The 12,971-nt window shown below is 49.1% G+C and overlaps 4 protein-coding genes across 4 annotated transcripts; 3 read left to right on the plus strand and 1 right to left on the minus strand.

The window, feature by feature from the left end:
• Positions 1-484: 484 nt before the first annotated feature.
• On the plus strand, positions 485-3,123 carry F4812DRAFT_280600 (phosphatidylinositol 3 and 4-kinase-domain-containing protein). The gene is made up of 3 exons (XM_047931011.1): positions 485-1,279; positions 1,349-2,131; positions 2,204-3,123. The coding sequence occupies exons 1-3, from the start codon at positions 618-620 to the stop codon at positions 3,054-3,056; spliced, it is 2,298 nt and encodes a 765-aa protein (XP_047793149.1). The 5' UTR covers positions 485-617; the 3' UTR covers positions 3,057-3,123.
• Positions 3,124-3,674, minus strand: F4812DRAFT_280498 (uncharacterized protein). The gene has a single exon (XM_047931009.1). It carries the CDS (start codon positions 3,467-3,469, stop codon positions 3,191-3,193), a length of 279 nt encoding a protein of 92 aa, XP_047793150.1. The 5' UTR covers positions 3,470-3,674; the 3' UTR covers positions 3,124-3,190.
• Positions 3,281-4,130, plus strand: F4812DRAFT_419181 (uncharacterized protein). Its single transcript, XM_047933319.1, has one exon. The coding sequence runs from the start codon at positions 3,859-3,861 to the stop codon at positions 4,117-4,119; it is 261 nt and encodes an 86-aa protein (XP_047793151.1). The 5' UTR covers positions 3,281-3,858; the 3' UTR covers positions 4,120-4,130.
• Positions 4,131-9,521: 5,391 nt separating this feature from the next.
• On the plus strand, positions 9,522-11,760 carry F4812DRAFT_456848 (S-adenosyl-L-methionine-dependent methyltransferase; the record flags this gene model as incomplete). Its single annotated transcript, XM_047937059.1, has 10 exons — positions 9,522-9,601; positions 9,750-9,864; positions 9,932-10,097; positions 10,197-10,288; positions 10,407-10,495; positions 10,552-10,733; positions 10,792-10,917; positions 11,159-11,252; positions 11,323-11,392; positions 11,575-11,760. The coding sequence occupies 10 exons, from the start codon at positions 9,522-9,524 to the stop codon at positions 11,758-11,760; spliced, it is 1,200 nt and encodes a 399-aa protein (XP_047793152.1).
• Between the last annotated feature and the right edge of the window lie 1,211 nt (positions 11,761-12,971).

The raw sequence follows: 12,971 nt of genomic DNA on the forward strand, positions 1-12,971 counted from the left end.
AACCTCCTCTCCCCCCGGGTTGCCGGCGGCGGGGGGGGGGGGGGGGCCCCCCCCCCCAACCCCAATATCTTACTAACCCAAGGTTAATGCCTTCTTTAAGGAAATACGCTTCTTACTGACGTGACGTGTTTCGACATCCATCTCCGACCAGGAAAAAACATCAACTTACATACACCAACCAGTTCTCCAACGCCAATTGTATTATCCTCTTTTTTATTTAATTTTCTCTTTCTGTGTTACAGATACTTGGCGTTGTTGTGTATAGTTCATGAGTCCCTCTTTGCTACGTACATTCTATTCATATTATTTGACCCCCCGTACTTCGTAGTTGGGGAAAAAATAATAAGTTAATAAATTAAATTAACTACCTGGTAGATACCTCCTACGAGACACAAATCAGGGGCAGGACCAAACGCAAAGCCTAACATTCCAATCTCTCTCTCTTTTTTTTTCTTTTCTTTTTTTCTGTTCATCTTATCTTCCTTAATAGAATGCAATAATTTCCAAGGATAACCCAAACCAACCGAACCCAAAGCCTTTTAAATTCACAACTCATATATTTATACCCGCCCCATCCGTACGACGTACGTACTTACGCCCCGGAATCCCGCCCGACAATGCCTCCAAGTCGGCCGGCTACGACCGGCTATGAACGCCTGGCCCAGGCTGACCAGTTTAGCGACGACGATTCCGAAGATGACCCCTTAGCACAGAGCTCCGCGTCGCTTCAACCCCAATCCGCTCCTCGCTATGCACCTATCACCCAACCGAGGCCTCACTCGGGCATGACGTCGCCCAAAGTGCTTTCGAAACTCAAATACCAGACGAAGCGAAGGCGAAGCAACTCCGGTGTTGATCTCAAAGCTATCAACGCTCGTCTGGAACGATGGGCCGACGAGATCGCTTCCAAGTTCAAGAGGGGGAAGGGAAGGGGCAACACGGGTGAAGAAGAGCGCCTGGAAATTCATTACAGCGTCTTTCACCCCCCTCAGGGTGTTCGACCTGCGACTGCCGAAACGCTTGCCACCATGCCCGAGCCCCCTATGTCCAAACCCGAGTTCGAAGCTATCGTCGAAAGCGTGCGCGTTGCTATTGATCAGGGTATGCATCCGAGTTTGATCACTCAGGGTAGCTCGGGGAGTTATTTCGCGCGGAACACCGACGGTAAGATCGTTGGTGTATTCAAGCCCAAGGACGAAGAACCGTACGCGGCCGGAAACCCGAAGTGGAACAAGTGGATTCACCGAAATTTATTTCCTTGTTGTTTTGGTCGAGCATGGTAAGTACAGTACTGACCGGTGCGGCATAATGTAGAAAAAGACAAGGTCCTGACTTATTTTGTACCTAGTCTAATACCCAATCTCTCATACGTGAGCGAAGCGGCAGCGTATGTTCTCGATTGCCAGCTCCGTACTCACATAGTTCCTTATACCGATGTTGTTTGGCTATCATCAAAGTCCTTTCACTATCCGTATTGGGACCGTCGGAACTACTACAGGAAGAAGAAACCTCTCCCTGCAAAGCCTGGGAGTTTTCAAGTCTTCCTTAAAGGATTTAAAGATGCCAATGTCTTTCTAAGGGAAAACCCTTGGCCGGATCAACATTGGTCTAGCTTCCGCTCAAATGAGACACATCGACATAGGCAAAGGAGATGGACAGAGAGCTGTCGACCGTCCAGTACACCTGCTCGTGATGACGGTAGTGAGAGTGAAAATGAAAGCGATAGTCCTGAACAACAACCTCTTGGGCCCGGCAACTTCAGGTGGACCGAGTCGCTGAAGCAATCGTTCCGGGAAGAGCTCGAAAAGCTCGTCATTTTAGATTACATCATGCGCAATACGGATAGAGGTCTCGACAACTGGATGGTAAAGGTCGATTGGGAAGCTCAAGCGGTCTCGATCACTTCCGAACCCCCACAGCTTAACTTAGATGTAGGGGAAGAAGACGAAGAACAACCTGCAAGGCCTGTGCAATTACCAAAGAGGGGGAAACCAAGAAGTCCTAACCCTTATAAAGCCCAGAAACCTATGAATGCGACTGGCACGAGTAAGGTTCCTGATCCCAAGATCTCAATCGGCGCGATCGACAATTCACTGTCATGGCCATGGAAACACCCGGACGCATGGAGAAGGTATTTATTTATTTATTTACCCCCCCTCCTTCTTTCCCATGCCGTCTAAGAAATGTAGCTTACCCTTGATAGTTTCCCTTTCGGCTGGCTTTTCCTACCAGTCGACCTTATCGGCCGACCTTTCTCGCAGAAAACGCGAGATCACTTCCTCCCCCTTCTCACTTCAACGCAATGGTGGAGCCAGACTTCGCTCGAGCTACGAAAGGTCTTCCAAAAAGACCCGGACTTCCAGGAGAAGATGTTTTCCAGGCAGATGGCCGTAATGAAAGGACAGGCTTGGAACGTTGTCGAAACGCTCAAGACCCCGGATCACGGCCCGCTAGAGCTTACGCGACGCGCAAGGGTGTGCGTATGGGACGACTTGGTCGAGGTCCCTGTGGCCGTACCCATGCGCGCCACGTCATCCGAAGCGCGCCGCAGGGCAGAGCCCGAGGCTCGCGGGACCATCGAGGAGGAGATGGACATTGGTGCGGTCAACTCGTCAGCGCCTCCCAGCACCACCGTAGATGACCTGCTCGGGTTCTCCAGCCCGCTGCCAAACCCCGGGCGTTTCGAGCTCGCAAGCTCCCACGAGCAGTCCCCGGATAGAGGAGCAACTGCGTCCTCCAACCCGTTGGACGCCCTGCCGTCGACCAGCGCCCCCACCCTCCTGCAGCTCTCGCGTCCCCCGCGGTCGAGCTACCAGGGCCCGTCGCGCTCGCAGATGAACATGTACACGCCCCGCAAGGAGCGGCGGTACTCCTTCGCGACGGGCAGCTCGCTTACCGCGAAGCTCCACGGTAACGGAAGCGCTTACGACGAGGACGATATGGAAGGGGATTTGGGGTACGCCGCGGCCGAGACCATGGACGGGATTAGGCGAAAGGTGATTGTCGAGCGACTGGAGACTGTCAAGGCTAGAAACCCTGTGTTCACCTGGTGCTAAGCACACCTACTTACCTGCGCGGCAACGTCCAAAGAGCAGCAAATAAGGAAAGGAGGTCCGCATGTTTAATCTGTCTTTTTCTCATATTACATGCATACGACTATGCATAGGTACCTATCTTAGTATGCATCTATCTATCCGCCCATCAGCATCAGCATCGGCATCGGCATCAAAAATGTGCGGTACCTAGCAATGCTTGATTCTGCTAGAGAAGAAGCAAGCAAAAAAAAAAAAAAAAAAAAAAAAAGAGAATTCTCGTATTTGCTATTCGCTCGACGGCTCGACAGCACGGAACAAACCGGAACAGAAAGAAATAAGTAATAAGAAGAAATAAGAAATGAGGGCAGACGTCTCATCATGACATGGAAAATGGCGGTACGGATTACGGAAATGGGCATTTGATCGAATTGCATGATCTTGTTAGATTACACGCGTATGAGTAGACGGGGCAATGAACTGCGGATTGGCCATTAAAGTGGTAAAATTGGTAGTAGTAGTGTTACAACAGCGAGCGAGCGAGAGAGAAGGAGAAAAAGGAGAGAAGTACAGAAAGAGAAGCACGGAGCGCAGAGCATACACGTACCTACGCGCTGCGCGGCTCAGCTTCGCATAACATGGTATTATTGGCATAGCATTGGCATTGGCATTAGCATAGCATTGGCATAGCACGCACGCTCGCACGCACGGCACGGCACGGCACGGCACAAGTACGTCAGGTTGCGAAATTTAGGACTGATATGCGCCATGAAACCTACCTAAGGTACCTCATAAATCGTAAGTCATCAGTCATAAGACGTACATAATGTATGTATGTACGTACTTACCTAAGTTATATAGGTATTATACCTATATGTACGTGTTATATGTATCTACTACTATGAGCACATGCATACTCTTGTTGAGGATATTTGTTTTGTCCTTTTTTTTGGTTTTGTTCTGTTCTGTTTCGTTATTTTATTTTTCCCGCCTTCTTGGATGTTTACGAAGAAAATTGAAAATTTCCGGTATATATGTGCTGAGGTTTTTAGCTGTTACCGACAGAATGGAACAGCGCCGGGCCTAACACGGGAACTCGCACTCAGGCAAATCGTAGATAACAACCATGTGCGATGTATGTACATAGTACATAGTACCCACCCCTAATTCTACTCTTGTGAGGGTAGGGTAGGATTTGATTTCCTGGTCCGTGAGCTGAGCTAGGTAAACTTGAACCCATGCAGCATACAAGCATAGTACATTAGGTACATAGTAGGTATCCAGCATTGAAGAAAATGTTTTAGGTAACAGCGGAATTATTTCCCAACACCAACGCGATACCCATGTCCCATGTCCCACGCCCCATTTCCCATGTTCTTATGTTATGCCATACCATGCTGTCGGGGCTGTCAGGAGCAAAGTCCCAGAAGTCCAGCATCCGCGGCTAGTAATGGTTGGGACTGACTGGTTCTAGCTTTTACCAGGGCCCGGGGAACCAATAACTACCAACCTAACCTAATAAGAGCGTAGTATTCTGGAAACTTGACATCTTCGTCCCTCCCCAATCATTACCGGGTATGCGGGCCAAGCAAGGAAGTATGAGACGAGATAGAATAAGAATAAGCACCAATAAGAAAATTAGGATCTTTTTTTTTTAAAAAAAAAAACCCCTCTATAACATGAAATAATAAGAAGACCACGTAATGACGGGAGTTGACGTCCGCTTACTAAGAAAGTAAGGTCAAGTCACAAGCTACTGAAGAAAAAATAAAATAAGAAAAGGCAACGAAGAATCCAAATCCTATAGAGAGAACCCCATAATAATAAATTAAAAACGGTTGACAGAAAAGACGGTTCCGAGAAAGAGGGACAGCGCGTCAGGGTCAGGGATTAAGAGACCAGGTGCAGGGTTCGGGGGAATACACTAGATACTATGTAAGTGGGAAGCGGAATGGGTTGGGAAAAAAAGAAGAGAGAAAAAAAAAAGGGTAAAAGGAAATAAAAAATAAAATAAAAAAACTGATATGTGACCTATCACATATCAACTCATCTTTACAATACGGACCCCAGCTAGAGTAACCCGGCAAAGACCCAGCAGAACAGAAAGGCCTGAAGGGAAAACCACGTCAAACCCACACTTGACCCCCCGACCGAGTCCCCGGACGGCCCGCGATTGGGGGTCTGCCCGAAAGACGCACTGTCGGGACCACCGACATTGTCCTCCTCCCTGCTTGCTCGCCTCGTCTTGCCTTGCCTTGCCTGCGCTGTGCGGCAGGTAGATTCCTAAATTCACTCCAAAATCCAGGGAAATTCAAGGAAATCCAGGGGGGCGTTACGTACCACCTTCTCCATACATAACATGGCTCTCTCTTCTATGCCCTTTTCCCATACTCTTCCTCCCCCCCCCCCTTATTTCCCCCCCATTCGCGTTGCTTCCACGCGCGTGTCCTGCCTTACCGACGTCGAAACGACTGACAAGGTCCAGTAGCGCCTCCTTGATACACCGAAGCAGGCGCCGAAAGAAGGAGGGTGTGGGGAGGAGGGGCGAGGGCGGCATAGAAGAAGATGGAAGGGGAAGAAAAGAGAATGATGGAAAAGACAAATTAAAAATAAACTTGACGTATCAGAATGATGGCGCGGGTTGGGGGCCCAAAGAACAGCTCATGCTGCATGTTTTTGCATGTCCGGGACTACTACTCTACCCGTTGTCACCCTACTGGACGTACCCACCTCCTTTCTACCAGGTGCGGTATCGAATTCGTACCTATCAAGTCGACGTCCATGGACTCTACTCCGCGTATCAGAAACCCATGTCTTAGATATACTAGCATTAGGTACCCTATGTCGCCGTACGGGACAGCCTGCATGCTATGCCACCGTATGCTCGGTGATGGGTTTGGGGGAAGAATAGCATGCCGCTCTACTCGGCAGATGCTCTGCTCGAACCTGCCATCGTAAGAGGCCTCCAGATCTACGTCGTTGTAATCGGGCGGCGAGCTTAGGAAAACAAATTATGGGAATTATGTAGCAATATTGAAAGGCCGATCCAGGGTGACCCGAGTAGGCGGCGCGCCAGATTGTGTAGATAGGCCCGTTTTGTTTCGTCTTGCTTCTCCACGGGGAAGGCATCTGTCTATCAGACGGCAAGAGGCGAGACAGATCCTCAAACCACTCCTGCGGAAATGTCGTCAGGCCATCCATCGGTGAGATCGACTTACCGGCCTGCTGGGTAAGAAGCCTCGTTGCAATTTCAACGCTCCAGGTTCCCAAGCCTTGAGTCCAGAGTCGCAACGGTCATGTAAGGCGTTCCCGCGTACGCGGTAAGGCACTCTCGCCTCGCGTCTGCATGCTGCCGCACCCGAAAGGGGTGAGGAAGGTTTGGCAGCCGGCGTCCCGCCCGCTGGGAACTCAAGACGTCTTGGCTTAGCCAATCAAGGGTGGCTCGTGGTACGGGAGAACTGCAAGCCAATCTAGCCTCAAGAGGTTCCCAACGTAAGTAGACTCTCCCGCAGGGTAGCACCCTAGGTAATTCTTAACCGACCCCTCAATTTCTAGCGTTGGGAGGCGAGCCAAGCTCCTCCGGGAAATAGATCCAGTCCTTCGGGCTAGTGGTACAAGGGGCCATGTATACATAGTATTTTATGCCAAACTCCCTCCATAAACCTCCCAATTTCGCACGTGATGGAGACTCCCTTGTGCTTGCTACGACGGGATCCCTGATTACAAGTAGTGTACGGTTTATTATTCTCTACAAACAATAGTATGTAGTAGCCGAGATGATAGTAGCCACGGTTGTCAAGGAATGGTAGATTCCCAGGGCGATGATATACAAGGGTTCCCATTGGCGATCATCGTACCGGAGAGTGAGGCTGGTCCAAATTAGTAAATTAGTTGTCGAAACCGGTGCTTTCCCGCTATTTTTTTAATTATTTTTTTTTCCTTTTAGATCCGGATACGATCACGCCTGTAGTGTCTGGACCCGATACTCTGGTACACGCTAATGCATGGCTCACTAGAGTAAGACACATTGATTGCGATGATGACGAAGGTTTTTTAACGACGGTGAAGACAGTACAGATCAGCCTGCGAGATATTGAGATGCTCCAACAAGGCTATAATCGAGATCGCAGGTTTGCTAGGAGCCATAACTTAAACCGAAGTCCCGGAAAAGCCGAGTTCAACCGTGGCCTACATGGAGACCCGTCACAAAGCATGAGAGTGTGATCCAGAGGGGCGGGCGCTATCCCAGCAGCAAGGGAAAATTGCGTGCGTGTGTAGTACTGTATGTATGAGGGCACAGAGGCTTTAACCACCTGTGGGCCTGTTCCGGCCATAATCCTACCTATAGACCAGGGGTAACTTGTTAGTGTCGAACAACGAATAGACTTCTGCCATTCGTCTCGGCAAGGAGCCCTCACCAGAAAACGTGGATGTTGATTTTGGCCAGCCCTAGCTCTTGTAACCTTTTTTTTCAACAAGTTGAATAGTCGAGTTGTAAGCTGCTTAAGCTATCTAGTTCGATATCGAGGTTCTTGTTACGCTTCTCGACATAGAACTGTAGTCGTTGAGGGGTGTGGTCAATATAGAATAGTCTTTCCATTTTGTTCTCCTGCTGATGGCAAAACCTCTGCACCAGAGGCTAGTACGGCACTGTAACTCTTCAGTCTAAAAACGTATTGGTACCGCTGTACCGGCCACTTGGAGATCGCCGCCACCCCCCCAAATTTCTAGCGCCGTCCCTCTCAATGCTATCTCCACTGCAACGGCCCGCTTTGTTCTGATCTCCTGTGATGCTAGTTATCCTTTAGCCCATATTGATGAGTGCGAGGCGTAATAAACGTCCCCTGGTGGTCCCAGATACGCTGCGTGCAACTTGTTGTCCAAGACCAAAAACCGAACTAGGGGAGACGGCCATTTGATGGTCAACCACCATTGCTGATTCCTAGCCGGGTTGTTAAACTTAGTTTACATCAGACCACAGTGGCGGTGTGAGGAAGCCATACTGAAAGAAGGAAATCCCGTAATCTCTTCACCGTCCGGGTAGTCGCACATAATGAGCTGTGAGTAATAGTAGGTACCGCGATCGTCACGCCAATCTCGCCGTCCCAGGACCCGGGTGAGCCTACTCCCCTTACGCATATGTACTAATACTAAGTGTACATAAATGGTCCGGGCCAGTTACCTTGCGAACAAGTTGCTGTAACCAGGCAGGCCACTCGAGGTCTTCATCCCTGTCCTCATCCTGGCCCGTCATGTACGTGAAATTCATCTGCGACTGAGCACATCCGTAATATGTAGTAGATTGATTGATTGAGAGTGTAATATATTCTTTCTGACTCAGGCTGCAACCGGCATGCTTACTCGAGACTTTCGTGCGTCTTTTCTGTAGCAGTTGTCAGGGGTCCTGAAATATAGCTTTCCAGGACATCCAACGGTAAGGGATGTTGTAAGAGTCCTAAGACACAACCAAGGCCTGCGAGTACTAAGAGTACCCGTTGGCGTAGCTGTCATCCTGCGCGTACTCCGTATAGGGGCACATGGAAACGAAGCCGCAGGCAGTCCAGAGAGCTGGATCCCCGAACTCCCTTCGCAACAGCTCCATGTAATTCTGCTGGTTCGTCTAAACCCAAACTAAAAATACGTAGACGGAGCCGTTTTCACGCTCACTGAGGACCTCCTTGATTCTTATCCCCTATTGCCGCTGTCAAATCTTTTGGGTTTGGGAAGTTCCCCGCGCTGAACGCGGCTACATAACAGTCCAGAGATCCAAACCCTTGGTTGCGGCCGCATCAACTTGACCAGATCGTGTTGTTACCACACGAAGCACAGTACAGTAAACTGTCAGCAGCTTTAAAGAATGGTTACTATAGTACCGAGAGGCTACCGAACCGGTACGATCAATCATAAGCATACGTTGAGTCTCATACGTGGCTGCTTAATCCCACCTAGCCAGATATAAGACCGTTTCTGCGCTATATGTCATTCAATGCAATGTGAACCTCCGCAGTACCTAAACCAAGGAGCCATTGGGCGGAGTATATGCCAAGAATAACAAGTAAAGAAGCAGGCTTGGGCAGCAATGTCTTTCTTTCCGATGGACAATGCAAGAGAGAGACGGGAACTAGTGCGGGTGCATTGGGTCATGGTGTGATAGATAGAGGAACAGGTCTAGGGAACTCTGATGCCTGCCCTTATGCTTCAATGGTCTATAGCTGAACTAGTTTGGCCAGGAAGGTCTGATGCATTACATAGGGAGTAACCGTAGTACCCAGGATCAGCAGAAAGCTCGTGGGGTGCAAGCTGTGGACGTGTGACCAATGTGGTGGTTTTGACCGGGCCATTGGCTCCACACATGCCTAAGCAGCTTTATTATTCTTGCAATATACCACTTTTTACTAACGGTCCCATGTACCTAGTGAAGAGGAGATTAGACGGCCGCTTCATCGAAAGGGTGGTGAGCATTCGTGGTGTTGGAAGCCCAAACCGAGGATGCCGGACTGGATAAAAGCCGTCATTCGGGAGCCTATAGTTGTTCATCCAGGCCACACATCATCTCGAACACATAGTCTGTTAGCTGTAAGACAGCCTCACGGTATCCCTAACGAGACATTTTGCTTAGTTCCCCCCAACAGAGCTAGCGTTATTATAAAATGACTGGGTAGGTAGATATACCACAAAGCTTTAGCAGAAGTGTTCTGCTCGCTAAACTTCCAATAGGCACGCCGACACCGAAGAGGTCACCGAGGAAGTGCGCGAAACGTTTATTCATCACAACAGGATATACCAGCGCTGTTCAGTAGACCGTAGGATATATCTTGTGCCTATTGACGAGGTCTGCAAACGCTAAAGACTCCTTTTCGATTCGGACCCACAGACTGATGCCGACGTGCCTTCCGTAGGATGAGACTATTCGCTTGCGCATTCAGTACGACGTCTTGGCCAAAGTTTTTGACGGGAGATCTATCTTCCCACCGATGGGCGCCCTAAGGCGAGTACTCGACTGTGGCTTCGGAACGGGGATGTGGGCTTTCCAGGTGGCTTGGGAGAATCCTGGGTGCGAGGCACGTATATAGCGGTTTTTTGCATTGGTTGTACTCCACGATTCCCCGATACTCGGTACCAAATCTCATCGCGAGAGCCTTTTCTAACATCTACATCTCTGAGAGGAAAACTCCTATACCTTCTCTTGCGATGTGTCAAGCTATTGTTGTTGGGGCGACGTCTCCTCAACCGCAAGCCAGAGCCAGAAAGCCGCTGTAGCCAGCGCAATTCAAATGCAAGACTGGTTTGGTGAGCTTGATGCTAACAGGCGATACGCGAGAGGATATGCATATGATTTGAAGGCTCTTCAGAAGCTAACAATGAAGAATGCAGGTCATTGGCATCGACGTGAGCCCCCATCATTACAACCCTGAAGAGAGTGTCGAGAACCTTTACCTGAATGTCGACAACTTGAATATGCCGTAAGCACCGCAATACCCGATCATCAGTCCGGAAATATCAACTGAACCCTTTGCAGACTTTCGTTCCCCTCCAATCATTTCGACCTCGTCAATAGTAGACTTGTAGCTGGCGGCATCGACCGGAATCGATGGCAAGACTATATGTGTGATATCCTCCGGTGTTTGCGCAAAGGCGGATGGTGCCAAATGGTTGAAATCGATTATAACGCACAGTCTGACAACGGTAGATTAACAGATGGTAAGAGGGGTGAACTCTGAAGCTAGACGTGCTTGTGCTCATCAGGGGTTTTTAACAGGTCACGCACTTCGACAATGGTCAGATAAATACAGCCGAGCAATGTCGCAGCTTAAAAACGTTGAGGCACCACGGCATCTTGGGCATTGGATGAGACAAGCTGGTTTTACCGAAGTCGAGGAGCGTAGTAAGTATTAAAGGGTTCATCTGTCCCTGGGTTTATTCCTCCCGCGCCTGATCATGGCGCTCGTCTTCGGAGTAAACCTCCAAACCAAATCCCAATCCCCCCAGCTCGACCGACATAAAAGCATTTGCTAATTAATTGTTTTTTTTTTTTGAGCAGTGATCCCCTTGCCCATGTGCGGCTGGTCTGATAGTATGTTGTCGTTGGCTTTCCCCGAATATTTTGGTCCTGACGTTTCGTGTAGATCCGAGGGAATTTGATATTGGCGTCCACAACCAAGAAAATGTTCGATTGTTGCTTGGATCTCTAGCCTTGTACCCGTTCACAGAGCTACTTAAGTAAGTAAGCCCAATGCCGGCTTGCTTGATAGAATGTTTGGGTGCGAACGTGGTTATTGACAATTCGCAGCATGACTATTACGGAATTTCACGTCCTGGTGGCACAGGCGAGAGCAGAAGCTAGTAACCCTGCACTTAAGGTGAGACCCTAATCTAGCTCCTCAACTTGAAAGTTCAAAATGAATCATGGGGGATGCTGATGAGTACTACAAAATGGTAGCCGTATTTTCGGTTGTAAGTATCCCTATTTGAGGCTCCCAACGACAGTCGGACTTGATATCAGGCTAATAAATTGCTACTCAAGGTATGTATGCGTGGGTAGAAAGCCGCGGCGCTGAAATCGGCGGGAACTAGCTTGGCGGCTCTTACGGATAGAAACCTTGCTACGGTGGAGAGGCAAGGTATACGGCGGGTCAAAGCAGACGCAGGCCAGACTAATCGGGTCGACATCGGGTCGCTTACTCGTTCGTTTATGGCGGAAAAGAAGGGCGGGGGCTCGACTGTATGATGGAAATTGTATAGAATGTCGATGAGGCTGCCACAGGTTGTCGTCTACATGCCTTGTGGGGAAAGGACCAGGCTTCGTACGTTGTAAGCTGGGCAATCAGCGGATAAGGACAGAACTGCATTCGTAGAATATACGTTGATACAGCATTGGGCCCTGTGGGGTTTGAAAGATGTTCAAGGAGGGTATATGATATAATATACAGGTAGGCTAGACGTATGGAATATGGGATATGGAGGATGGTGTATGGTGGTGTATGGATCAAGTAGAGATGGAGTATATTGTAAAAGCATGGAAGGCAGCGAAGACGGAGAGGGGCAAGTGGAGAGAAAACATAGAGAATAGAGAATTTGGAAGGGACGACATGAGGTCAGCTTAAGGTTTGCAGCCAAAAGGGAAGCAGCAAATCATGGGATCCCCTTTGCTCCTTCTACCAGAGTCTCGGGTCCAGCTAGTTCGGGTCGTTGTGTCTCAACCCAATCAAGCGGATAACCCATAGGGTACCTCCTGCCCAACACGATAGGCATCGAGTTCATGCGTAACTAACACACGTATGTACTTTAGGGTATACAGGGCAAAAAGAAGAAAAAAAAATAAAGTATAAAAAAAGTATAAAAGGTACATTCGATGCGTAACACGCACATATAGATACATACACACACCTGACATACATACACTACATTACCTACTTAAGGTACCTACCTAGGTAAGAACAATCTTACTGGTTAACATCAAGAAACACGCCCCGTTTGAGTATCTAAAGCAGGTACGGGCGGCTAGAGCCGCTGTCACGGCGTCCCCTTTTGATCGCACATTCCGCCCGCATTCCCGGCCTCCTTTAGTTGCGAGCGGACCAACTTACCACCAGTGGGCCACCCCCGGTCCTATTTTGTTTCCAAATTCTGAAAAAAATGCCGTTGTTTTAGATTGATGAGACTACACACACTACCTAGCTTTGCTACTACCTGCTGGTTCGGAAGACAACATGGGACCTGGTCACCATCTACGAACGTTACAATCGCAAGTGACGAGACAGAGACAGAGAGTGAGACGGCCTTCCCTCCCTCTCTCTTCTAAGATTATAGACCTAACGTTCCGGGCCAATCACTGAAAAATTGGGCTCATCTCGGTTGAAATATATTACCTCTATTTCAACCGCACGGGTAGCTTTCCGTGTTACCTACTCTATCACGAGCCTTTGTCCGGGCAGGTAA

The sequence above is a fragment of the Daldinia caldariorum genome (assembly GCF_022478825.1).
Source record: "Daldinia caldariorum strain CBS 122874 unplaced genomic scaffold F4812scaffold_3, whole genome shotgun sequence".
In the NCBI taxonomy this organism is placed as follows: Eukaryota; Fungi; Ascomycota; class Sordariomycetes; order Xylariales; family Hypoxylaceae; genus Daldinia; species Daldinia caldariorum.

Coding starts and splice junctions, on each gene's coding strand:
- F4812DRAFT_280498 (XM_047931009.1), bottom strand. CDS start 3,469: ATGCAATTCGATCAAATGCCCATTTCCGTAATCCGTACCGCCATTTTC.
- F4812DRAFT_280600 (XM_047931011.1), top strand. CDS start 618: ATGCCTCCAAGTCGGCCGGCTACGACCGGCTATGAACGCCTGGCCCAG. Junction 1,280..1,348: donor TGTTGTTTTGGTCGAGCATG/GTAAGTACAGTA, acceptor TTTTGTACCTAG/TCTAATACCCAATCTCTCAT. Junction 2,132..2,203: donor CACCCGGACGCATGGAGAAG/GTATTTATTTAT, acceptor TACCCTTGATAG/TTTCCCTTTCGGCTGGCTTT.
- F4812DRAFT_419181 (XM_047933319.1), top strand. CDS start 3,859: ATGTATGTATGTACGTACTTACCTAAGTTATATAGGTATTATACCTAT.